This window comes from Ambystoma mexicanum, chromosome 3p, assembly GCF_040938575.1.
Source record: "Ambystoma mexicanum isolate Mex_15411 chromosome 3p, UKY_AmexF1_1, whole genome shotgun sequence".
NCBI lineage: Eukaryota > Metazoa > Chordata > Amphibia > Caudata > Ambystomatidae > Ambystoma > Ambystoma mexicanum.
In genome coordinates this window covers 853,517,760-853,545,152 of record NC_090925.1, presented here as the reverse complement: position 1 = coordinate 853,545,152, position 27,393 = coordinate 853,517,760, and the positions used below count along the sequence as shown (strand labels likewise).

At 43.9% G+C, this 27,393-nt stretch overlaps 1 protein-coding gene across 4 annotated transcripts in view; it reads right to left on the bottom strand.

The window, feature by feature from the left end:
- Positions 1–328: 328 nt before the first annotated feature.
- Positions 329–27,393, bottom strand: part of DOC2A (double C2 domain alpha) — an 890,443-nt gene continuing 863,378 nt past the window's right edge. For all 4 annotated transcript variants that reach the window (XM_069651975.1, XM_069651972.1, XM_069651973.1 and 1 more), the window contains exons 9-11: positions 16,397–16,478; positions 13,234–13,330; positions 329–13,132 (exon numbers count right to left, since the gene is read on the bottom strand). In XM_069651975.1, the coding sequence (XP_069508076.1) occupies positions 12,996–13,132; positions 13,234–13,330; positions 16,397–16,478 (316 nt within the window). In that variant the 3' untranslated portion in view covers positions 329–12,995. The remainder of the gene's footprint in view (positions 13,133–13,233; positions 13,331–16,396; positions 16,479–27,393) is intronic.

The window sequence follows — 27,393 nt, the reverse complement described above, 5'->3', positions numbered from 1 at the left end:
AGCTTCAGATGCAGCGGTTAGGATTGTAATAACTCTTCAGCGGGAAGAGGATGAGCGCCCTGTACCAAGAAGTATGAGTTCTGACCATGCCCATTAAGGTGTCAATAGCGATTTGATGGAGGTTAGACCCTAAAAGAAAGAAACATCACACTCACAAATATTGCAGATTAGGCATGGGTTCCCGTTTGGAACATTATAACCCACCTTATACCTTTTAGCAATTCCTTCATGAGCACGGTTATGCTAGTTGAGGGGTAGATAGTCATCAAATGAATAGAGAGTGGCGCGCCGGTAACACCTACCTCACAGACACGAAAAGTACACCAGCTGATTTCATCACATGTTTATTTTGTTCTTGGTTTCCATTCAAGTGCATTTATCATAGTGAAACTTAAACATGCAGAAGAAACAAAACCAAACATAGGTAGTAAGACAAACACAAGTTCTACATTCCGAAGATGCAATAAGAATTTGCCAAAGAGAGCGCGCACAACGGAACAACAGAAAGGCCACCATCAGGATACATCCCGGTGGAGCAGAAAGGGTGCACTTCCAAAACTCTACGACTGGACAGTCTGTGCCAAAAGAGATAGGTGGGGGAGGCCATATCTGGCGATCCGTCTTGGAGTAGATACAGTTAAATGTGGACACTGGATTAAAGCAGCACCAACCCATCCCTTTAACATTGCATTTTGTTTGCTGTGAATTGGAAATTCGAAGGGGAGACCTGGCCATCCCCTGCAGAGTGGACAGTGGATAACTGACTAGCCCTTAAGACTGAGCGCTAATGTCCATTTGATGTAGACAGCAGCTGGGATTCTGCCTGGATAGTTGTCAGAAAGTCCTGGCAATCTCTTTATCACTCCTTTGCGTTCAGGCAGGATATGTATTTCTTTTAATTTTTATAACGCGCCTCACGCCCATGGGCCTGTGGAGGATATTGTGAATGACTCGCCATATCGCTCAGAGTTTGAGTATTTCTCTTGTTTCAAAGCAGCCATCCATTTAAATATTGTATAAGGAACACCCACGCATCCCTTTCAGAAGTTTGAATAGATTGCTGTGGGCACTGATTTAACTAGGCTTTGCACTCAGCTGTTTCTTCAAGAATTGTGATGTAAACATCTCCTTTAAAAAACCTTGTTTCCTGCAAACCCCATGTATCAGATCGTGTAAGAGATGCCATTGCCTAAGGATGCCTGGGTAGAGGCATCTGCCTTTTCTTTAAGGGCCGCCATATTGTACAATAACACGGCCACACATCCGGAAGACTTGCCCATCCTTTTAGGAGATTGCATTCTTTAATAATAACCAGTGAAATGTTGCATTGTTTTCAACATAAAATGCATTTATGTTAACTGTGATTACATACCTGCCCTGTACTTATTCTCTGGTATAGACTCGGCCCAGAAAAATGAAATGCTACTTTTAAATTAAAATAATATGCTTTATAGACCTGTAACAAGGGCCGTACCGGGCGTTATGGGCCCTGAAACCGAGTACACTCGGGCCTCTAACGAAGAATGAGGGACCATAACGCCCGATACGGCCCATGCTACAGGTTTATAAAGCTATTAGAACACCCCCAGCATTTCATTAAATTAGAAAAATAATAAATGACTAATGAATGCGTCAGAAATACATTTTTATTGGGAAAAAGGGTTAGAGGGTGGAAAGGGTAGTTTGGTAAAGAAAAATATTTATTTTAGTTTGTGTCAATGTAGTAAACATACACACAGTGCAGGAGTAGAAGGGGGAAGCTGCTATTCTGCAGGCGTTCTTTTTGGTTGTGTTTTTTTATAGGGTAGTGGAAGGTAATTAGCATTGGGGGTGGAGTGCTTAGTTATGGAAAGAAACAGCAGGTGTGAGTAATTCTTTTTAAAATCAGGCAGGGCAATGCTGGGGCAAAGTTAGTTGTTTTAAATATAACAATAAAATAGAATCATCTATACAACAAAAACGAGTGTGTAATTAACATTCACTAGGTGGGCAGTACATAATGATTACTTGCTTTGGTTTACAGATGTTTGTTTCCTTGTTTGCAGCGCTTGTATTGCACTGTTATGGAGCCAAAAAGAACGCTTTCCTTTGCTTAGTTCCGTTGAGAGGACACGTTAGATATGCTCGGACAGCAATGCGGCAGATAGGGTTACCAGAGTTCAAAAGAAAGCTTTCCTTTGCTTAGTTCCGTTGAGAGGACACATTAGATATGCTCGGACAGCAATGCGGCAGATGGGGTTACCAGGGTTCAAAAGAAAGCTTTCCTTTGCTTAGTTCCGTTGAGAGGACACGTTATATATGCTCGGACAGCAATGCGGCAGATACGGTTACCAGAATTCAAAAGAAAGCTTTCCTTTGCTTAGTTCCGTTGAGAGGACACGTTAGATATGCTCGGACAGCAATGCGGCAGATACGGTTACCAGAGTTCAAAAGAAAGCTTTCCTTTGCTTTGTTCCGTTGAGAGGACACGTTAGATATGCTCGGACAACAATGCGGCAGATACGGTTACCAGAGTTCAAAAGAAAGCTTTCCTTTGCTTAGTTCCGTTGAGAGGACACGTTAGATATGCTCGGACAGCAACGCGGCAGATGAGGTTACCAGAGTTCAAAAGAAAGCTTTCCTTTGCTTAGTTCCGTTGAGAGGACACGTTATATATGCTCGGACAGCAATGCGGGAGATAGGGTTACCAGAGTTCAAAAGAAAGCTTTCCTTTACTTAGTTCCGTTGAGAGGACACGTTATATATGCTCGGACAGCAATGCGGCAGATAGGGTTACCAGAGTTCAAAAGAAAGCTTGCCTTTGCTTAGTTCCGTTGAGAGGACACATTAGATATGCTCGGACAGCAATGCGGCAGATGAGGTTACCAGAGTTCAAAAGAAAGCTTTCCTTTGCTTAGTTCCGTTGAGAGGACACGTTATATATGCTCGGACAGCAATGCGGGAGATAGGGTTACCAGAGTTCAAAAGAAAGCTTTCCTTTGCTTAGTTCCGTTGAGAGGACACGTTATATATGCTCGGACAGCAATGCGGCAGATAGGGTTACCAGAGTTCAAAAGAAAGCTTTCCTTTACTTAGTTCCGTTGAGAGGACACATTAGATATGCTCGGACAGCAATGCGGCAGATAGGGTTACCAGAGTTCAAACGAAAGCTTTCCTTTACTTAGTTCCGTTGAGAGGACACGTTAGATATGCTCGGACAGCAATGCGGCAGATAGGGTTACCAGAGTTCAAAAGAAAGCTTTCCTTTGCTTAGTTCCGTTGAGAGGACGCGTTAGATATGCTCCGATAGCAAGGCGGCAGATGAGGTTACCAGAGTTCAAAAGAAAGCTTTCATATTGTTAGCTTTCGTGAGGGGGCTGAGCTATGTTATGTCTGCTCACGCGGCAACAAAGCACATAAATCATTGCCGGAGCTTAAACAGTAAGCTTTCATTTCCCAAGCTTCCATAAGGGGGCCACGTCAGTCACGCTCGCACTGCAACGTAGTAGATTAACTATTGCAGGTGCGGAATGGGACTCGGGCGGATCAGAAAGGTGCCAGCAACTTTTCTATCTCTAGCAACTTCTTTTCCGGGCTGCAATGGACGGCGGAGGTATGAGATTCAATTATTTTCCAGGCTGCATTTAATCTGCGGGCTATACCAGTTTGTATAGCCTGCAGATTATCCAATCGGGTTACTGCAAACACCACAAGGGTGTTCTAATATAATTTACAGGTGACGTTTTAAGTAGCTGTTATGCCCAATGCTTTGCAGGTGGCAGACCATGTTCAGTTCCCAAGGTGATACATAAATTGGATAACTGGAGTAAATTGAATGGGACGGCTTGGTAGGCCCCCCCATTTCATTATTACCCATTGCGCTGTCATATTTTCGCATCATCCCTGGGCCAGCCCCCGCTTCAAGATCATTGAACCACCACCTAACTTGGCATCCTGAAATTCCATGTTTTGGAAACCAAAAAGTTTAGATTCGTAAAACCAAAAATCCTCAATATATTTTTATTCAGAAGTGTGAAATGTAAGTTTTAGGATTGAATTCATAATAATCCAATGTCATTTTGATTTTAATTCTCGAATTCCCGTTATACCGGTGGGATTCTGCATACATAATTTTGAGAATTGAGTGTGCAGTTAGACATTCCTAAATAACACGAACATTTTCATTATCTTAATTTGGATTCATTTTTACTTGTGGGCAAGCTGGCGGTTCTTGTGCTACACTTGCCAAATATGTCTGGTGGCCGAGGTGGACATGCCTGCTGCAGGGAAAGAGGGAGGATGCCAATCACTGGCAGCTGCTGAGTCATTCTCCTTGTACATTTAGGAAATCCAAACAGGAAAAGATTTCTTTTCTTAAGAAAATTGTAATTGGTTATTTATAATGCGTTTAATACCCAGAGGTTTCTTAGCGCAGACCCGGGTATTGACTCTGCGTTGCTCAGTGTCGTTTTGCTTCCAAGGCGAGTGCGTTGCCCCTGAGCTATCCTCCCGAGACCAGGAGTATTTCTGTATATGCTACAGACGTGCCTCTGGATAATGATGCTGTTTGGCAAAAGAACATGAAAACAAGACAATCTTGTGCGATACCACATAAATTATGAACGGAGTGAGCTTGCCATGGAGGTGAGGTTGTGGTGTACGACTGTTTGCTGGTGGGTCCTTATTGATAGTAACCAGGGGTGGACTGGGAAGCAAAAGAGACCCTGGAAATAATGTTCAATATTATGTGCTATATTATGTTATGCTATGTTAGCAGAATTTAGTAGAGCGCAGCTTTTACCCGAAGGTATCTTGGCGCTGTGACAGAACACCGGGCGAGTCAGTGAGAGAGAGGACCAGCTTAGAGATGCTGGGAACCATGCCGATTAGCACGGGTAGAGGAAGGTCTCTAGGTCCTTGCAGAATTTTAGATAGTCGTCAGTGAGCCTGCGGGCCAGAGGTAGAGATTTCCCTGCCACAGAAAACGCCCAGCCCCATACCTTGATTTTCTTAATCCGAGGTACGAGGTGAAGTTGATGGCAAGCGAGTGCAAAGCCCTGCGAGGAACATACGGGAAAAGCTTCTTGCGAAGATACAAGGCTCCGTGGCCATGTCATGCCCAGTGAATGAGACATAGAACCTTAAACCTCACCCTAGCCTCAACAGAGAGTCAATGGAGTTTATTCAAAACCGGACAAGCATGTGCGAATTTGGGAAGGCCTGCTAGTAACCCGCCAGCCGTGTTTTGGAGATGAAAGTTAGGTTGGTCCAGCAATCCAGAATGCCCATAACTGCGCAAGCAACCACTCGGTCCTTCATATCTGAGGGAATGAATGGCATCTGTTTTTTTTAAGGTTCTCAGCTTAAAAAAGCCAGAGAGCTACATCTGCCACTAATCTGTAGATCTGGGGAAAGGGTGCCCGGAATCGTAATCCCCAAATTTGTGACTGATCCGACTGAAGAATTACACATTCGCTTTGGATATGTGTCTTGTGAATATTAACAGCTTTCTTGACCAACTACAAGGTCGTATATGGAAGGGGGCATTGCGCTTGGCTAGATCCACTCCCAGTATGATAATAAGGCAGGAATTCGGTCTCATTGCTCTGTCTGCACGCTACAACTGGCGGTTATTGTCTAAATTTGCTAGAATGCTATATCCGCCAGACAATTGCTTATATGAAGTTCGTGGACAACTAATGATTGCCTCTGAACGATCTTCCATCACAGTTTACTATGCACAAATGGTCCATTTACTAGACGAAATTGCACTCAAACCATCTGATCTGGAATTTAGACCAAATTATGTTAAACTGCGTATCCTTGAGCATGATTGGTGTAAAACGTTAAGTGGAATAGCTGAACTTAAGGGATATAAGGAAGCTGCGCTTTTTAGCACTCCAAGACGTCCTTATAAACCTTATGTAATTCAATTTCCTTGTAATAAAGCTAGGGAAGTTTACTTTAGGTTTAAAATGAACCAATCTTTAACTCTAGAAAGAATTGGTAGTTGGAACCTTGTCCTGAAATCTGACAAGGTTTCGGGATGCAGGTTCTGCAATGATGGATCTATCATGGAAACTCTGAAACATCTAGTGATATTTTTTCCACATTTTGAGGCAATGCGTATATTATCAATTGACACAGTTGGTGTAGGTTCTGAGGCTAATAAGGAATGGCTTTGGATAGCCTGCATGTGGGGGACCAGAACGGGTCTTATATTGTCCCTGTGCAGACTTTTAACAATCATAAACCAAGAACTTGAGACTAGGTATCTAAATATCAAGGGGGTGGATTAGGACTTGTTGTAACTACCACAATAAGTGTACTGTTTGCTCCTCAGCAAGCGCCAATTGTCTGTTGCTTTGTCTGCTTTGTGATTGTACGCTCTTATTTTTTTATATATGCTCTTCTATACAGGATGGGTTATGCCCATGTTATCCTGCGGTTCTCACAAATCTGCTAAATGACATTTAAGTGGATAAACGAAGTAATAACAAAGGATGCACTATACTATCCATGTTTCCAATGTATGTACATATGCTGATAAATAACTTGCCATATGGTGCATAGCATACGAAAGAGTTTTTCATTGCTTACTATATAATTTATATTAAATTGTATAATGTATGAAAATGAAATAGATTTGTAAGAAAATGAGGAGGCTAATTGAAATTATCAAATGTATAATATGGAATATTATATAATGTTAAAAGTTGTAAAAGTTTGTTGATCGAACTAATAAACAACGGTTTGAATAAAAAAAATTACACATTTTCAGCAAGCCCAACCCTATTCTTATGAGAACATTTGCATCTAATTTTGATTGAGGTGATAGCACCTGGCACAGGCTTCATTGCAATGCTGGCCGCCATGTTTGTTCGTGGTGGCCGGCATTGCCATTCATTTTGTTTTAATGGCCAGGAACTACGCAACAACACCCTGATTCCATTATTACACCCCCAATACAAAATAACCAACATTTTACAGAGAGGGGCACGGAAATGCACGTATTAGCAGCTGCAGAACTTTCTCTGTAATCAAAGGGGCCACTCATTACAGGCTGTGTGTGTGAGAAACTGCCCGTGTTTTATCACCGAGGCCATTGGGTTGCATATGATATGATATTTATAACGCGCTTAATACCCAGAGGTTTCTAAGCCCGGACCGGGGATCGAACCTCTGGTGCTCCGTGTTGTCCTGCTTTCAAGGAGAGCACGTTGCCCCTCAGCTATCCTCCCGAGACAGTTTTGATGTCTCTTCTGCTCTTCGTCCTCTTATCTTCTAATTCTTCAAAACCCTTAATAGTAGCGGTGGAAAGGAGGGGAGACATGGCGAATGCCATCAGAATTGTCCCAGTGAAAGGCACAGAAGGCCCCGGGTCAGCAATAGTATTGGGAAATCAAGGTTAAAGGTGGAGACCATGGATGGAAGACCATTTAAGGCCTGTATATTAAGACCAGGCAAGGAAATGTGTCCTCACCACAACATTATGGTTTCTGTTCTATGTTCCTCTTTAGGGCATTAATGCAATGGACAGAATCAGGTGCAGTGTCTCTGCTCCCTCGAACCCCATTTCCATTAGTCAAAACAAGATCTTTGGAGCCATAGTAGAGGATATTCCATTACGGTTTATGTAGCCTTCGGAGAGGAAATGGCATTAATGTCTATTAGGATGGACCAAGAATATCCATTCCTTCTTCACGGGTGAGCCACCCCTTTTGAGGCTAGGGAGGTGAGCCCACTCAGCTAGAGCCTCCCTAGGGGTCTGGGCAAGTAGAGCCTCGATGGGAGTGACCCCGTTCTAGGGTACAAAGACTCACGTTCCCATGAGGAACTACCTATGTACGCAAAACTACCTTCACACCCGGCACTGCCTGTAAACACCAGTAACGTGGTTTCCCTTCTGTTGGCTTCAGGTAATGCTGGACAGAGTACACCACCCGAAGAGAGGCGCAACACTGTGCGGAATGCAGAACAGCCTGTAAAGGGAAAGAGAAGAATGCACAGTGGAAGCCCTCTGATGTACACATACATTGGAGGGAGCAGTATGGAGCCGCTGTGCCAGCGGCAACAGGCTAGGAAGAGGACACCGAAAAAGGACACCGGATCCCAGCGTCGGATACAGTGGAGCAAACAAGGTATGGATGGGATCCATGGGACTATCGTGAGTGGTGGCGTGACCACGAGAAGATCTTGGTGGTTCAGGGACCTGACTAACAACCCCGAGACCTGAAGAAGTTGGATGAAAGAACCCTAGCATCTGCAAAGTTGCGCCGAGCGCCGTGAGCTAATGGAATGTAGAGGGTGAGCCTGGAAGTGAAACAAGAGACCAGAGATGGAGAAAAACCAAGGCACATGCGTCTCAACGCCGAGCCCGGTGAATCAAACCAGGCCAACTGAAGATACTCGGGTGATTCTGACAAGGGGAAGGCAACGGAGACTGTGTGAACTTTACCAAAGGAACTGCAATATTGAGGCTGAAACCAGAGGAAAGCAGGAAGCCCTGTTTTGGGAGAGCCCAAGGGAGTTGGTTAGTGTAACTTGTAATGTGTACAATGTCCTTTCATCGCGGGATGTTTTTTCACAGGGTTTTTTACCGCAAAGTTTTTAACGAACAAACCCATTGAATTTGGGGTTAGAAAATTATATATATATGGGATGTGGGGCTGGGTAGGAACCCTCCAAAAATAAATGTACAAAAATTCAATGGGTTTTTTCATTAAAATTTTTGCCGTAAAAAAACTGTGAAAAAACATCCTGCGATGAAATGACATGGAACCCTAGTAATGAACACTGTCATTCTTTGATGAAGGACTAATAAAACTGCTGAGATTGGCACAAGCACCAGTTCTAAAACTCAAAGACATTTGAAACAAAAACTAGAGGAAAGGCCCCAGGAGGGGGATATCAAGTAAAGGAAAAGGTTATTACATATCCCAACAGAGAGGAAGAGAAAACCTCAGAAGTAAAATGTTTTATGTTCCTAAGAAGGGGAAAGACTATCAGCAAAAGAAGTGCATGAGAGAGACTATAGGGAATTCCTGGAGACCAACGTTTTAAGCACATATCAAGCGCTACAGAAGAGTGAAGAGTACCACACCCAGATGAATAAGTAATACAGACTTTATACCACATTTTGGAACTGTTGTATCTTGGAAACCCTGAGAGAAAGTCGAGAAACCTGGCTAAACGACAACTACCTTATTTAGTTATTAGCTCTAAGTGGTAGGGCCAGATGGGATTAGATTGTTGGAAGGAGGCCATTTTGTTTTGCTGACGAACACCAGTTTGATTATGCAGGGAAACCCCCAGAGCAATACGGCAACATGGGCCTTTTTCATTATTTTTGTCGAATAAATAATATGCAAACGCCCAAGTTGCGCCCGTCTCCTTCTTCTGGAGCCATGAAGGAATTTCCATTAGAGATGATCTTGCCATAGGAATGCGCCTCCACAACAGTATAAGACAATGAATGAGTGAATGTGTATAGGAGGCCTCTGTGAATTTAGCCACTTTGGGGATCTTTGGCTTGCAGAAGTGGCTGGGTGCAAGGGGAGTTCGGGAATGTTGGATTTTGAATGTTTTAGGGCTCTGGAGTAGGCTATTCTTGGATGAGTGCAGGGGGATCCAGTGTTGAAGTGCTGTATTTAGCTCGTGATGTATTTAGGGGCTGTGCATGCCTGAGACTGTCTATTGCAGTACAGGGGCGGAGACTCCATTACAATGTGTTGGCCAATGAAGCAAGCTAAGAGTGAGTCTGCATTATCGGTGTGCAGTCTATATAACGGAAATGTTATGTAAAATGCACGAACATTTTATAACGAAAAACAACGAAAATGTATGTGGGGTAAAGGGTTCAATCCTGTGGGGAAACGGTTGGGTGGGTTTTTAGGGGTGGGAAATAGGGGTTTGGGGAACCCCCCCAAAAATAAACATTTAAAAAATGTACTTTAAAAAAAATGTTTCGTCGTTATAACATTTTCGTTATATGTGCATTCGTTATAAAATGAGTCGTAGTGGATTTACAGCTTTGTTTAAGCCATTAATTCTCAGCAGACTACTTAGTAGGAACAATAAAGGCGGGCCAAAGGTTGGTGTTACTGCCTGAGAGAGATAGCTCAAAGAGATCCCAGAAGCATGTGTTTTGGGTGGGGAGGGGCAGAGAGTGTGACATGGCCATAGAGATTACCATAGCCATGCCATGGGGAGTGAATGGATGGGTAAAGAACCAAACAACGCCCATACACTGTGCCACTCCTCGCACGTCATCTCCGTCCTAGCTGTACTCTAATGCAATCGTTTTGGCCTATAGGTGTCGCTTGAATGCCACCTAATAGCCGCACTAACAAGCATTGGCAAAGCCAACAGTTTGCCTTGTGCATAGGCATAAGAAAATGTATTTGCCAGGCTCTGGCATCCTATGCTGATGTACACACACCATTCGCCATCTGTTGTCGACGGTTGTATGTGTTTTCAGCCCAAACCACCATCCCAACATAATTTAGGACTGGTGCAATTAAACAAACAAACTCCAGTCCTAGAATATGTGGGGAACGTGTTGGATAGTGGCTGACAAAATAATATTGTTTAGCCAATGATGTCTGTTTTTAGCGTTAAAATCACTGGATACCATTGGCGACTTATGCCCAGCTAGTGCCATTATGGCAGTGCCTGGCAAAGGTGTATCTCATTCCTACACAAAAGTCAAAACTGCTGTCTTTGCCAATGTTTCTGGTAATGTGTGGTCTTTTCTGAACACAAGAGGATAATATGGGCTTCTCAGACAAGATTGAGGCCTTGGGAACGATAAGGCAGTTTGCAAAGGCGTTGGCTTGTCATAGACTCACTCATATATCGGACTGACTAGTCCATCCTTCCACGAGGCCCTGCAGCACGAAACTATAATAACAGAAATCTGTTTTGTTGATGCCAAAAAACGTTCATGTAAGTTACAAAAAATCTTTTGGCAGATGAAACTTTCCCTACAGATTTTGAAGAGATCTGCTCTCCATAGGTGTGGAATAGCCATTTGAAGCCATTGGTGCCGTTAGCATGTCTCGAAAAAGTGCTGTTAGAATGTATCTGTTTAGTTCCTGCAATCTTGCCAAAAGGGCCGCCTTTGTCTGCAGTTAAGTCTGCATCAGTGTTTTCTGCAGTTTAGTCTGCGTCAGTGTTTTCCGCAGTTTAGGCCGCATCAGTGTTTTCTGCAGTTTAGTCTGCATCAGTGTTTTCTGCAGTTTAGGCCGCATCATAAACTGCATCAGTGTTTTCTGCAGTTTAGTCTGCATCAGTGTTTTCTGCAGTTTAGTCTGCATCAGTGTTTTCTGCAGTTTAGGCTGCATCATAAACTGCATCAGTGTTTTCTGCAGTTTAGTCTGCATCAGTGTTTTCTGCAATTTAGGCCGCATCAGTGTTTTCTGCAGTTTAGTCTGCATCAGTGTTTTCTGCAGTTTAGGCCGCATCAGTGTTTTCTGCAGTTTAGTCTGCAGCAGTGTTTTCTCAAAGATACCTAATCCAAATTGTATTCTTAATTTACCTTAGGGAATACATGTATTGTATGAAGAGTTCCTTCATATTTGTGGCAGGTTTTCGCTGTTTTGCGGTGGACTCCCTGTACTGACTTTCATATATTTTCACATATATATATATTGTCAGCAGGTTGTGCCTACGGGCGTCTTGCCTCTGTTATTGCTGCTCTCCCAGCCGTGTTTTTTGTTTATTTTTGTTTAACACATTAAACTTACTTTTTCAACCTCTTCCCCGTGTGAGCTGCGCATTATATTGGATTGGGTCCTGCCATACGATCCGCGGAGAGTGCGGTCTCTCCCTTTTCTTCCTTTTTTTATTGATATATATATATATATATATATATATTGGGTTAAGTGTGGAGGAAAACACTCCCTCAAAAATTGTCTACAACATGAATTTAAATGTTGGCTAATTACATAGAGGGACATTAATAATTAAATGACTTCCAAAGAATTTAGTGAGTTAAAAAACGGATTTTAATTTAACTTGTTTAAAAATATGAACTATAGAAACCTGCACAATGTTATGTGGAACTGGTCCTCTTGACTGGACCGCTCCAATAGGGGATTTCTAAAGTGTTTCTTTGAAAAACTACAAATCATTTAAGCGGTGAAAATCTTGCATGTCTTGAGATTCAGAAATAAAGTTTAAAGGGAATCATTACCAATTCTGACTAAAATAAATATGATTACATGTTTTTTTTTTTTATAGAAAATCTAGGAAGGATTATTGTGAAGCTCCATAATAACCCTTGGGTGTGTAATGCTGCTAATTCAATAAATAAATAAAGAACATTTATAAAGAGCTGTTATTTGTTGTATTCTATGAGGCTATTCGGGCTCTGACTCTAATGTAGTATTCTATTTGAAAATGTCCATAAAAGAGGGGATCGCGGCATACCTTCCCCCACCCTATCTACATTAAAGAAAAAATATAAAGAAATCCAAAATAGACCATTACAAAACAGTTGCATATTTTCCCAGTTTTTGTTCTTTTGCTTTGTTATTTCTTTTTGCAGTTCAGTAGGAAACACTTGCCCTTAGCAAAAAAGTCACACATACACAGACAACAATTCCCTCCCTCCCCAGCACACACATACACACTCACGCAAATACCCTGACTCGATCCGTGCCCCTGAACATTGACAATGTATAAACCTGCACAAACGTAAAACAAAATTCCACATCTGCGTGTAAAAACGTGCAAGTCCTTGTGCGACACATGCGGTGTACACTCACACCACCAGCCACTGTTGGAAGCTTCTGGCATCGTCGGGGGCGGGGGGTTAGGCTAGGGGGAAAGATCCAAAAAATGGAACAGAAAGGTTGAGGGCTGCCCCGTGTCTCCCTCAGGAGAGAAACAGGGAAGGCAGTGGGGCAGGTGAGTGTTCTGTGACTGAGGGCAGTGCATGGGCTTAGCCTCTCGAGGCTCCTGCCAAACCTCTTCAACTACATTCTCTGGCCATCAGAGAAGTGGCTGATGTCTTAGTCATTGAGGTTGGAGCCTGGGAGCTCATTGGTTAGCGTGTGCCAGTGATCCACCGTCTTGTCCGTGGCATTCATGCATTCGGTCCAGTGCTTAAGGCACTCTCCTTTAGAGTTCATTCCCAAGGTGACGCCACCTGCAAAGAGAAGCACAAGAGACAAAATGGCCGATGTTTCTCCCAGCACCGCAACATCAGTTGGAAATTAACATTGAACATTTGTTTTTGTTTTCACGCACCAATGAAATCATTCGATTTTCCTAGGTCGTAGTCCCACACAGTGATCTCCAAGCTTCGCTTAGTCAGCTCGTTCTGCTCTATCTCATAAAAGAACTCCTGTGGGAAACAAAAAAGACATTGACAACGAACAAAGAAAGGATTCCCCTTCAATACGATCTGGGAGGATGTTGTAGATGTAGATGTAACTGGGATGGATGAAGGGGGGGTAATGAGGAGATGTGCAGGGTGGAGTGACATATGAGGCACTCCATGGGATGTGGCAGATGCACCTGGTGTGGATGGCCCAGATCGACTTGCGCGAGAGGTAGAGGCTGTGCCAATGGAAGAGTTTACTAGGGAGGTGCACATGGAATTAGCAAATGTAGGAAACTTCTGAGGAGAGGTACACATTCTTATGAATGAAGAGATCTCAGGGAAAATGTAAGGGTGTTGCAGGAAATCATGTGTGAGATGTGATTTGGATGAGAGATGGTAATCTCTTTGCAAATTTACAGGGTGTTGTTGCAGTGTAGAATGAAGCAAGATGGTCTCCTGCGCCTATGCGTGGACATGCGAATCCCAAACACTGCAATCCAGAGAGAGACAGACACCCAGCACCCAAAATTGAGGACATGCTGGTGATACTCAACCAGGTCAACCGGTTTTCCAAACTACACTTGAACCAGGGGTATCACCAGCTAGTCATTGACCTTGCCTCCAGACCCAACAGGACTGTTCCGCTACAAGCAGCTCAACTTTGGGATATCGTCCCCCGCAGATATATTTCAAGAGAAAATCCACAGACTGATATCCTCTGTACTTAACGCCCTTAACTACAGCGACGACATCCTAGTCTTTGGAATCACCCAAGAACAACATGACACAGCACTGAAAACCATGTGCAACATTCTCCACAAAGCCAGACTCGCCCTCAATGGGCCCAAATGCACCATTAACAAACAAAGCCTATGCTTCTTCGGGCACATCTTTTCAGATCGGCGCATCATGGCTGACACTGACCAAACCAGCACCATCGTCAGCCTCAACGCCCCCGTCGGAGTGGCTGAGCTACGACCCGTGGCTTGGGGGCCATACTTGCCCAGGTGGACCTGAACAAACTCAGCAAGAGCAAAATAGTGGCATATGTCATCAGGGCGTTATCGCCCGTTGAAAAAGTGTACTCCCAAGTAGAAAGGGAAAGACTGACAGCAGTATGAGCATACAAAAAGTTCCATCATTTCATCATTGGCAGGAAATGTACCCTCATCACGGACCACTAGGCATTATTCTCCCTGTTTGAGAACCCCAAAACTAAAATGCCCCCACACATTGAAAGATGGGACATCAGACTACAGGACTATGATTACCAGATTGTCCACAACCCTGGGGGTGGCGCCAACCAAGTGCACTACCTATGCAGACTCCAGAAGGCAAGATAGACGATGCCATGAGGAAAGAGGCAGAGGACTACATATCATACTTATCACTCAACGCCCTCTCTCCCGTCATCACGAGGGAGACGTTTGCTGACAAAAGCAGGGCCAACCCCACAATCCAAGCGGTGATACGCCTAGCCAATGCTAACAAATGGAAACACCTCGACAAGGAACAGTTTGTGAATGGGGAGGTGGATAAAAAGGATCTGTACAGCATGGCGAAGATACAGAATGAACTTGCCACAACTGACCAAGGGACACTGCTACGAGGTAACCGCCTAGTAGGCCCCAAGAGCCTGAGAAAAGCACTAGTGACTATAGCTCATGAAGGTCACCGGAGGGTCGCAAACACAAAAGAATTATTGAGAAATCAAGTATGGTTTCCATACATGGACACCATCATGGAAGACACCTTAGCGCACTGCATACCTTGCCAAAAGACGGCGGCGAACAGCCCCCCATGTCCACTCCAGACGGTACCCCTATCAGAAGGACCATGGCAAAGAGTACCCATGGATTTCTATGGCCCACTGGAAGAAGCAGGGCACCTCCTGCCGACAATGGACGAGTACTCATGTTTCCCACTCATTAAACATGTACAGTCCACACCATTTCACCATGTTGTGGGAGAGATCGACGAGCTATTCAGTGAATGGGGGATTCCCAACACAATAAAGACTGACAATGGGCCACAGTTCCAAGGACAAGACTTCCATAGGTTTGACACTCTAGGTTTTCACCATCAAAAATTCACACCACTATGGCCACAAGCCAATGGCATGGTGGAACGATTCATGGCCACCATTAAGCGAACCCGTCAGAAGATGACCACCGATCAAACATAACTACCCCAAGTGATCTGTCAAATGCTAAGAAGCTACCAAAACACACCACATGAGACAATGGGACAGACACCCCTGGAACTAATGATAAAATAAAAGCCGCAGACTCGCCTTCCGCAAGTAGAAGACTACACGCCAGAGCAGGACGCAGAAATTGGAGAAAGAGACGCGGAAAAGAAAAGGAAGGCAAAGGAGTGGGCGGACAGAAAGAGGAGAGCAAAGGAACATCAGCTCCCAGTAGGTGAAATCGTGCTGGTAAAACACAGACAGCAGAAGAAAACCGACCCAAGATACCGATCGGAATCACTCCTTGCTACTGAAGTGATGGGGCTGATGGACACCGCGACAGGGGACACCGGAGAAATAACTCGAAATGCCTCTTTCTTTCACAAGCTACACGTGGAAGAGCCGGAACCGACGGAAGAGACAGCAACAGAAGAAGAAGAACCAAAAGCAGAAGAAACCAGGGACCCGCCGGACACAGAAGAGTCAGGGTAGACCCGTGAATCACCAGGCTGCCCACAACAGATTACAGGGAGAAACTTATGTCTCATCGAACAAATGTAAACTGGGAACCCCCCTGATAATCAAAGGGGAGGTGTTGCAGTGAAGAATGAAGCAGGCGCCCTTTAAGACGGACAAACCAAAAGGCTGTGGAAAAGGTGGGAGGAGGGAGAAAGGGGAGGGGCTTGGGAGGGAAGGGACGGGCACTTGTTGTAATATGAATAAAGGAGATAGACGTGATATCACCGGCTCCCGTGTCATATGTGGAGGAGTGGAGAGGGGCCTAAAAGGTGTAGAAAAGGGAAGGTCTTGAGATGTGTGGAGTGGCAGAGAGGAACGTATCCTGTCTGGCTGTACGCTTGGTAGATTAGGGCTCTCAGTCTTTGTTCAGTCCCTTTTACCTCATTGAACTCGGGGTTTAGGGTTTTCTTCTTAACAGTTGTCTTGTGTTTTGACTTCTTCTCCACATCAGGCTTCAGGTACCTGTCATGAGAGAAGGTACAGCTAGTAAGGGCCAAAGTGGAAACCAATGGATGGAGTAAAGAAGATGGTGTAACTTATGATTATTACTGTTTGTTATTTATTGGCTTCTAGAAATCATACAAGACAGATTTTCTAACTGTGACAAAAGATCAACAGAACATACAAAAGTTGTTAGTGAAGTTCAACATTTTTTTCCAAATAACAAGATGGACGAGGTTTACTCTTATAAGGTCTAGGTGAATCAGTCTAGAAGCAGTATAGGATCCTGCATCTAGATGTGTTAGGAGGGTTAACTCCCAATACGATTTGTCCCATTTAGTTTCACATTTACGGCACCCAGCATGCCTCTGGGCTTTACAGGCTCAGAAATATAGCATTAGCATGCTTCTTGGCTTCTGTCTCAAGATTATAGCACCTGCCTTGCTTCCTGTGTTTGCTTACCATGGAGTACTTCACCCATTTGCTTTAGGGTGCTTGATAGGCTTGGATATTATCACCCGCCAGCTGTGGGTGGTCTTTTCGGGCCAGCATGCATACGTTTTAACACACTTTAATCAGCAAGTATTTCTTACCCTATGCTTATAGTTTTTATCAGGCTGTCGCTGTGGCCCCCAAGCCAAGGGTACCTTCTTGGGCCAAGGTCCCCTTGGTTCCCTGTGTCTGGTCTTGCTCTAGTCTCTGTAATATAGCAGTCAGCAGCCTTGTCAGCAGCCTTGTTGACATGTCCTGAGCCTGAGCTCTGCCAGTGTATGAAGGATATCCCTCAGCAAGCACTTGGCTTCTTGTCTTTTCTAGGTCTGGCCTTTGCCATAGTCTGAGCTGTATTCCTCAGTGGGCACATGGCTCTCTCTATCTCTCCTTCTCTGCCATTGGTCTTTGCCAGTGCCTAAGATATAGTTCTTAGCATTCACTTGGCTTGCACTCCTGCACTGCCTTTGCTAGGGTTCAGCTATATCCCTCAGCAGGCTCCCTATTCTCTTCTCTGCATCTGGCCCATGTCAGTGTCTCAGATATAGCAGTCAGCATGCTCTTGGTTTTCTTCCACAGGTTTCTTCCCCTGCTCTCTCACAGGGTCAGCCTCCCTCCTAGGTTTTTTCGCTCCTTCCTTCATCAGCCTCCCGCCTAGGTTTTTTCTCTCCTTCGTTCATTGTCTTCTGCATGTTAGCCAGATCTGTGACATCCCCTGCATGGCCTAGTGCCCTATTGAAGAATAGCTGATTAATCTGATTTTCCAATGTTATCTCTACTAAATTGTTCCCCCTTCTCTGTCGAACTCCTACTATTGATTGGTGCTTCCTACTTCTCCATCCCTCCTTGACAGGTGTTTTTTGTTCCATTAAATAAGTCCCCTTGGATCTGATGTCTAGGCTCCTGTTCGTAACTGTGCCTTTAAATATGCTGCACAGCAGTGACCGAAGTCTTAAAAGGCTGCACAGTTATTTTATAGTGAGACCTAAACAATGATGTCAATACTTGGCTTTGTGGTGGGGCCTGGATTCTTGCTGGTTTGTGTCTGGGAAGGATGCGGGCTATCTCTGAGGACTGTTGGTGAGTTGTGCTCCCACTGTTGAACAAGCGATAGAGAACCAGCCTTGTGTTGGCTCATTGACTTGGTGTTCTGTGTCGACACTGTGGTAAACCTCCACTGTCAGCATTGAAATCTCTTCAGGGTACATAATGATGGTCATTTAACTTGGGGCTGCATTGTCAATTAGTCTGGGTGGTGGGTGGATAAAGGACTGCCCTTTCGGGAAACCAGAAAATAGTTGAATACTCACATTGCTCTCCCCAATTCCCTGTTTTTGAGGTGGAGACGGCATAGCATCAATCCCTGATCTTAGGAGGCATGCAGAGGCTCTGGGAAAACCCCTGTATACCTTCTCCAGGCAGCACTTCCCCTGTTATGTGGCTTTCACTGGTTCTCAGACCTCTACGAGTACTAAAGGACTGTTATGCATTGCAACGTCATCACACAACAAACATAGATAAAATAGCGCACATGGGAAAGTGCGGTCATCCGATCAGGTGGCTGGAAATGAGGGCGAGAACACACAGTGTACAGCCTGCATTTTTCAGGAACCCCCAGATCCTTCCCCAGGTGGCTCCATCTTGATTGTCCGGAGGCAACAGGGTGTCTCTCCTTGTTGCTGCTGATATGCTCCCACCGTCCCCTGGCCCCTCAGACATCCTGAAGACTTACTCCACCCTCCCTCCCCACTTACCTTCTGGACCGGAGCTTTGTGCTCCGGTTCCGCCGCTCCCTCCTGTCCTCGGCACCCCCCATGGAAAAAGAAAAGGGACTATGTCCCTTTTCTATTTACTATGGCGGTAGCCATATGTTATTTTTTTCATGGGAGATTGGGCATGCACAATTGATGAGGAGCCCGGTTCTCCCATAAAAAAAAAACGATTTGCACCCCAGATGGAGCCCGGGGTACGAATAGCAATTACCCCATTGTCAGGGGGTATACATGGCCAGTAACGGCCCACAGCCCTCACTGAGGCCCTCACTTTGCTCATGTCTGCCTAGGCTTGGGTGGGTGGGCCTTTACCGGCCATGTCCATCCCCCCAATGAGGGGTGATAGCCACATTATCAAAAGACAAAGTGAAAGAAATATTGACCCCAATTATTATATGATTATCAGTCCACACTAAACACTACTATACAAAGTTCATGAGTACAATGATTAATTTTATTCCTTAATGTATTTGATCTTAATTTTGTTATCCGGATTTGTTGACCAATTGTTAGAAGATTGCTCAAGATGTTAATATAATATTTCCTAATGTTAGTGAGTTCAACCATTCATCAGGTCAATCCATTGTCATAAGGACAATTCAACTTCTCGCTATCTCTAACCACTCTAAAAATGCAGAAAACATTGTAGACCTTAAATCAAGGAGGCATGCAATAGCTTTTTAGGGTTTTGAATCATGGCCCTAAGATCTCTATGTGTGGCTGCCCACAGTGACCCTGAGAATAGTATAAATATGCATATAAAATCCCTTGTAATATCATGCTTGGTAGATTTTTTTCCAGAAAGCCAATCCAGTCCAGGTTACTAAATGATATATGATATGATATGATAGGTTATTTCTAACGTGCTTAGTACCCAGAGGTTTCTAAGCGCGGACCCGGGGATCGAACCTGTGTTGCTCCGTGTAGTCTTGCTTCCAAGGTGAGCACGTTGCCCCTGAGCTATCCTCCCGAGACTGACAGTTCCAAATGACCAAATTGCTTACCGTTACACAGAATCTTATCCCTCCCAGATTGGGTCAACTTTTGCATGCACACAGATCATTTGAGGCGAGACCACATAGACAGGGCTCTCCAAGTGCGGTCCTCCAGAGCCTCAGCACCACCAGGTTTTCAGGATCACTACTGACTATGTAATGAATTCCCATTTCACTTTCTTAAAATGTATTTGGTGTTCATATCCTGAAAACATGGAATGTATTTTGTGACCCTGCTACAAATGGTCTCCCATCAACTCTGTTATTGTTCTGTGGGCCAGGTTTATTGAGTCACTTAGTTTCCAGGCAATGTTGATGTTTATGCTGGACTATGGACTTTGTTCCCTGAACCAACTTTGCCACTTCGCTCTTAGATGTCTTACTGTCTGGGCCACCTACTTTGTAGTTCCCCATGCCGCTGTTCTATTTCAGCTACTCGTTTTGCTGGCCTTGCTCTGTACCAGCTGGGTTTGCCAACATTTCTGCAGTTCTAAATGTCACATTGGTGACTGGGATCAAGGACCAGACAAACTCAGTTGAAGGTGGTTTATCAGGGAACTATAACAGTGCCAGGCAAAATAAAAAATGTGGATCGTATACAATTCAAAATGTCAAGATAAGTCTGCCAACTCTAACTCAAATTGAAGGGAAAATACAAGTTCAACGCTGGCCTTTCCGCAGCCTAAAAATGTGGAAGGGTTCTCCTCAAGGGTTTTACAGTTCATTATAGTCAAATGAGTTTTTAAGCAGTCTTTTGTTTCACAATATCTGGGATTTGCTTTCTCCTGGGGTTTGTGGATAGTCTTCAGAAATACTGGTTTTCATGGAGACGTATCCCCTTTATTTCTTCTCCTTTTTTCTTACCCTGTTCTTACTGGCCTGTTGTCTTTCTGAGGGATCTCTGGCTTCCGCACAATGAGGCATTCTACCTATGTGAGTGCCTCTGCATCTCAGGTGCAGGGAATAAGGGCCTTTGGGAGTAGGTTACAAAGTCCTGAATGGCGACCCAGACGTCATGGTCAGACAGGAGAGTGGCCAACTAATCTAATTTTCCATCCTGTGGTTCTGGTACATCCTGCCTCCACACACGCTTGTACACCATTTCTCGGATCTTCAGGTTCTTTCAACTAAAACTGGCCCAGCTCCTCTTGTAGCTTTCTCCTGACTCCCCACTATTAGCTCTTGGCCTAAAATATATGGACCAAATTCTTCTACTGTTCTCGTGATCATTGTCCTGATCTCAACTTCTCCGCTTCCTTCATCAGCTCCTTTACCAACTCCATGTTCTACTGTTGTTGCCACATTTCAGTGTGTTATCCTTTCCTCTCTTTCCACTTTTCCTAACTTTCTTAACACCTTTGGACGCCTTCTTTTTTCCAGTCCTCAATCTCAAAGTACTCACTATCTCTTCCAGCTTCTTCGCCCCTGTGGGCACCATCTTCACAATCAATGTCCTCCAGGCCTTTCCCATCTCTTCAACCGTCCTTGGCTCTGTACGCACCAAACAGCTTTGCAATGCCCTTTTGTACCTCACTGCTGTCTCTTGCTCATACTTCACCCCTCTCCTCATTAATCTTCTCCAGCTCATTACTGCCCCTCACACCTTCTTCAATCCTCTGGGTGCCACCCCCTCAAATATCTTCTCCAATTCACAGCTATTTCTTGGACCGACTTCTCCTCTCGTCACCACCCCTCTCCTCAATGATCTTCTACAACCCAAAATCTATTGCTTGCACCATCTTCACCCCTATGGGTACCACACTTTCTCAGGTCACATTTTCTAACTTTGGCCACCAATACTTCATTCCTTACCAGCAGCCCCAGTTCTCTGGGCTACTTAGTTTGGTCTCGCAGCCTCCCAGGCTCTGCTCCCCTCACCTCATAGCCTCTCCTCCAGCCTGTTCCCAAACAGCTCTCGCCTTCTGTCTTTTAACTCCAGCTCCTACTCAAATGATTTCCACTCTCAGACTGAGCCCTTGGTCTTTATAGGGCTTTAGACCCACCTCGCAGCCTCTCTCTGCTAAAAGAGGACTGAGGTGCGTCAGCTGGAATGGGGATGGTTCCCAGTTCGATATGTGATTTTGGGCTGGCTAGTCCCTCCTCTTGGGGGGACCTCTGACTACCACACCCCAACCCTGCTCCCTGGGTGGACTCTCTGTTCCTAACTGTATGACAATGGAGGCTGTGCATGAACAATAGCTGACTGGATAGTTTTCTTTGCTAATTCATATCCCCTCGTCCCCCTTTGTGGATGACCTTCACACACTTGCGCAATGCGGGTCTAGCATGCTGGTGCTTCTGGAGAGGGGTTGAGTACCAGTTTTTTACATCCCTAAAATCCACAAGAGCTTAATGAAACCTTCAGGGAGATCAATAGTCTCAGGTGTTCACTCAATAATTGAACCATTGTCTAAATTTGTAGACATATATTTGAATCCGTTTGTTTTGAAAATGAAGTCTTATATTCAAGATACTATAAGTGCCATGCATTTGATTGAGGATCAGAGTTTTGATGCATCTTCTGATATTTTGATGTGTTTAGCCAGTGAATCATATAAACTTGTATCCCATGAAGGGCAACACTAGAGATGATAGAAAAAACATCATCCTGACGATCAGATGATCATCCTGTCACTAATGCCTTCATTCTGCGGTGTGCAGAATTGGAGATTACAAAGAATTCCTTTCAATATCAAGGTCAATTTTACCTTCAAACAAAAGGTACTGCTATGGGTTCGGCCATGGCACCCAATTCAGTAAATCTGTACGTTAATATGTTTGAAGAAACAGTAATATATTCTGACAGTAATCCTTTCAAAGAACACATTAGGAATTGATTACAAAACATTGATGACATTTTGGTCATATGGAAGAGACCATTGCATTTAGCCAATGACATTGTACAATGGCTAACTGTGCAAAATCGTTTTTTGAATTTCATCAAAAACATGAGTAATGTTGAAGTACATTATTTGGACATTACCATTTACCATCAAGATGCAATATTACTTGTAAAACCATATAATAGGAGAACAGATAAGAATGCTCTCTTGCACTATGCCAGCCATCATGCCAAACACATTTAGAACAATCTTCCATTTGGACAGTTCCTACAGTTAAAAAGGAACAGTAGCACACGCACATCTTTTGAGGTTGAAGCAAACAGATTGGCTGTGAAATTGAGTAGCAGAGGATATCCTTTCAAGTGGATGAACAGATCATCCAAACAGGCTTATAACAACAACAACAGAGAAGGTTGTTTGGAAAATAAACCCAGACGAACCAAAGATAAGTTGATTTTTGTTAATACGTTCACAAACCTTTCTTATAAAATCGAATCAATTATTTTGAAGGATTGGTGAGAGTGTTTTCCCATGGATATGCAACCTCCGATTGTGGCTTTCAAAAAGAGCACTAATATACCTAAAGTATCGTGATGAAAGATAACATTACGGATAAACCATCTTCTGCCACAAGGTTAACAGCTCTGTGGGGTTTAGCCCCGGTGAATGGACATTTTCCCTGTTGATCATGCATAATGTGCAATAAGACTATAAAAACTGCATCTTTTCATATAGGTTTACAAAGGAACTGGATAATGTTAGATCATACACATTGCAACAGTACTTACTTTGTATATATGATCACTTGCCCCTGTGGTTTACATTATATTGGTAAAACCAATAGGAAATGCAAAACAAGGCTCAAAGAGCATCGCTGTCGCATTAAAAATCATATTGAACAGGCACCATTGGTGATGCATTACATTACCTATTTGCATACATAGATGGATATACAATGGGTAATTCTAAGGAATATTAAAGGTGACGATAAGGAGATTTTAAAGAGAAACCAACTTAATCTGGAGCAAAGATTAATTTTTCTTACAAAAAGTCACATAAGTGGCCTCAATGAGAGTGTGGATTAGCACAATGTGACTTAGTATGGGGTCTCCTAAATTCACAAGCAAATGCTAGTATAGGCTCGTATTGCAATATTGTATTAAGAATTGTTTCAACATTATCAGTCTGTTCTTAGTATTATTGATTATCCAGGTGACCGTGTTGCTCCAATCTCATTTAAAAGCACTCACACACATTATGGAGATAATCGGAGATACTCGGCGGTGCAACGACAATCATGCTTTCATGCTATGTTACAATGTCAGTACGTATTATGACATAGCGTAACATATTTAACGGTTGCCATCTTGCTTTACAAGATGAGGACGCTGGCTACAATGCCGGCGGAGCAAACACTGGTCTTGTGTTATTGGACGCTTGATGGTAATAAGGTAATTGGGATAGATTCCCTTTGAGATAGGTACTGTCTTGAATATAAAGATATACCCTGGGAAATGTCATTTTTAGTTTGGGCTACTAGGTGGCGCTGAAAGCGCTACCTTTCAGCTGAGACTATTGTCATTAAAATAAGAGCTTTCCCATAGGAGCTTCAAATATGGGCTTTGAATGAGGGTTTTTAATGCTTTTCCAATAGAGATGACATTTGAGGAGGCATACATAGTTGTTAGGTTATTGAATCCCTCCCATTCCCTGCCCCTAGCCATGTTAATCCCTAGGGCTAATCTCACCCATTCCTGCCCATCTCGGAACCATTTGTGCTCTTTGAGTTCTTCCATGGAAGCAGCCACCTTTAATGACTCTCTTTAAGGAAGCTCTCTGGAAACGAGCCGAAACTAGTGGGCATTTTGGAATAGGAAAAATACCATTCATCTTCCAAATTAAATGATACATTGGGCCTCATTACGAGTCTGGCGGTAACCGAGGCGGTAAAACCGCCTGGTTACCGCCGGACTCGTATTACCATTCCGCCTCCGTGATTCCTGGAATTACCGGGGCATTACAACCCTGGTGGCCCGGGAATTCCGGAGGCGGAATGGTGCAAATCCCCATTCCCATTGAGTCCTATAGGACTCAATGGGAATGGGGATAATGGAAACACCGGCACCATCTTCCGGTGCCTGCAGGAGTCGTGATCACCCGGTATGGAAACAACGGTGGCGGCGGGTTTACTGCCACCGTTGTTTCCATACCGGGTGAGTTGTAATGAGGCCCAGAGTCCTGGGAGGATAGCTCAGTGGCAAAGTGCTTGCCTTGGAAGCAGGACAACATGGAGCAACACAGGTTCAATTTCCGGGTCCACGCTTAGAAACCTCTGGGTATTAAGCACGTTATAAATAACCTATCACATCATACACTGAATCATTTAAGTATAATCTTTTTTAAAATAGCTAAAGTAATTTTCTGCGTTACATCTCCTTGTTTTTCTTAATATAGCTAAAGCTGTTGCTTGTGCTTTTTTAATCCGTTTTAATATGTAGCAATGTCTTACAACACAAAACCGGCAATGTTGTGATCCATGTCATGTAATGCTCAAACCTTTACTAGTTCAATGATTGCCTCTGCTGGCTGAGAGGGTCAGGCAGATGCTTGCCGCGCATGGTCCTGCAATCCGACTGGGTGTGCTCAGCTTCACACATAAATTGTCTGGCTCACTCTACCTCTATTTTTTCCTTTAATGCATTCCCTTTCCGTTGTTTTCCTTCCCCGCTGCTTTTAAATCAACTGTAAATTGTTCAAATAAGAAACTTGCAGTAATTCATGAAACCCCATAGTGCTCACATCAGAGAGGATCTCCGACATGAGCACTTTTCTGTGTGTGCTCTCATTCAGGATTTCTAGCACCCTGCTGCCGGCATGCAATGCGTTGCTGACAGCAGGGATCTAGAAATCTGAAGTACGAGTAAAATTCTGCAAAAACACAAAACAGTGCTCATGTTTGCAGGAGTTACAAATCACATTGTAAACTGAAATGACAGATATATAAATACTTATGTGAACCAAAAATAGTATGACAGTAACTTTGTTTTCCCTGTTTGCAACTGAAGAATACACGTATATGAATGCAAAATGATGTCAGCCTAAACAATTCTTCTATCCGTTATGCAGCTTTTCAGTCAAGTCATAAAGACACACAGAAACAAAACTGTGGTAATGCTATCTGTTAGTAAACATTATGGGCCTGATTTCAATTTTTTGTAATGCTTCCAGAATAAATTAACTGCTTGTCGAAGTGCCTTCTTACCACTTGGGAACTGTCATTTAAACATTACACCTGCTTGAGAAATGGTAAGCAAGCATTTCTTTTGGTTTTGGGCAATGTTGACCTGCTGGGTGGCTTCCTTTTTCTTAGCAAGGTGGCTGGTGAGCATTGCAGGCAGGGCAGCCCCCAGGACATGTTTGCAAGTTACACTTGATTTTGTGGATAATTGATTAGCTACCTCCTTGATTGAAACATAATATAGCTTAAATGTTCTTCTTCCCCCTCGCCAACCGGTGAGCAAGATGTGTTCCACCCCCACCCCCTTCCGCGTGACTCTGACAACCTGACAGAGACATGAGGTTGAACGCTTGTTGTGTCTTCAGCTGAAGACACAGGAGACTTGAACTCTCCTCCAATACCCTCCACGGGACAGTAGAACAGAATGCCAGTAGGTGTGCGGGTTCAGCTCCTGGAAAGTATTTCCAGGTCAACCAAAGGTGGTTACTTGGCCATTCGGTGATGAAGCTCGGCTTTATGCCAGTTACCTGCACTAACAAACTGTGGTGACACTTGCACGTCCCCCAATGCCTCTTCACCCCCATCTTATTGGCTTGCTTGTGCAGCAGTGGTCTGTGGTGAAGCGCTTTCTTGGAAGGTCATTCTTAAAGCAGACGCTACATGCATCTTGTTTTCTCCTTGGCAGGAGAACACTCAGGATCTCAGTGTTGCTTTTGTTCCGGTGAGCAGGCATCACTGGCTAATCTGGATCCTTGCCAGCCTTTTAGGCTCATGTCCAATCCACTTAACACCAGGACAGAAATGCCCCCACACTATCTCTCCATGTGGACATAGACAATGGACAATCAACATTGGACATTTTAAAGTGCAGGCAGTACGGCCAGCTGTGCTTAAGATGTGACCATGATGGGTGAAGTGCTAGAGTGGAGGCAGAGGAAGTGAGGGACAGAGGCAGGTAAGAGGCGAGTGAAAAATGTTAGCTTTGCTAGCTGGGATAGATGGCTGGGTCGAGCGAATGCTGCTGACTGAACACAGAATGCAAACTATAGGTCACATGATAGAATCCCATTGAGGTGGAATCAGGATCTCATACATCTGTGATTGACCAGAATTGGGACAATCAAGTTTTGAGATATTTCTTTTCTTTTTTGTTGTGCAGCGCAGAAACCTATGTTTCTCTTGCAGGTGCAGTGGCAAACGTTCTTTTGATCACTAGCTTATCTTGCAGTCAACCAGAAATGATTACTTGAAGTTGTGGGTGTTTCCCTTTCGGTGCATTTTGTTGCATCTCTTCAGATTGTGTGAGTACCATATGCTGGAGACGATGCAATGCTTCTAGGTCTTGGGTTATTTGCCCACCCATTGATTGACCATGTGTATAAAGTATTAGGCATTTTGCAGGCACTTCTATTAGATGCTCACAACAGCCCATACTGTTGGCATTGCCAATGCTTGTTTAGATATAGGTGTTGGTTTTTCACAGAAGCATGAATACCATCTAGAGCCATATAGAATGTATTTGGATCCATGGGCCGAGAATCACAAGACGTTCTGAATCAGCATGGGCTGGTAAATATTTACATTTTCTGTTCAGGTAAA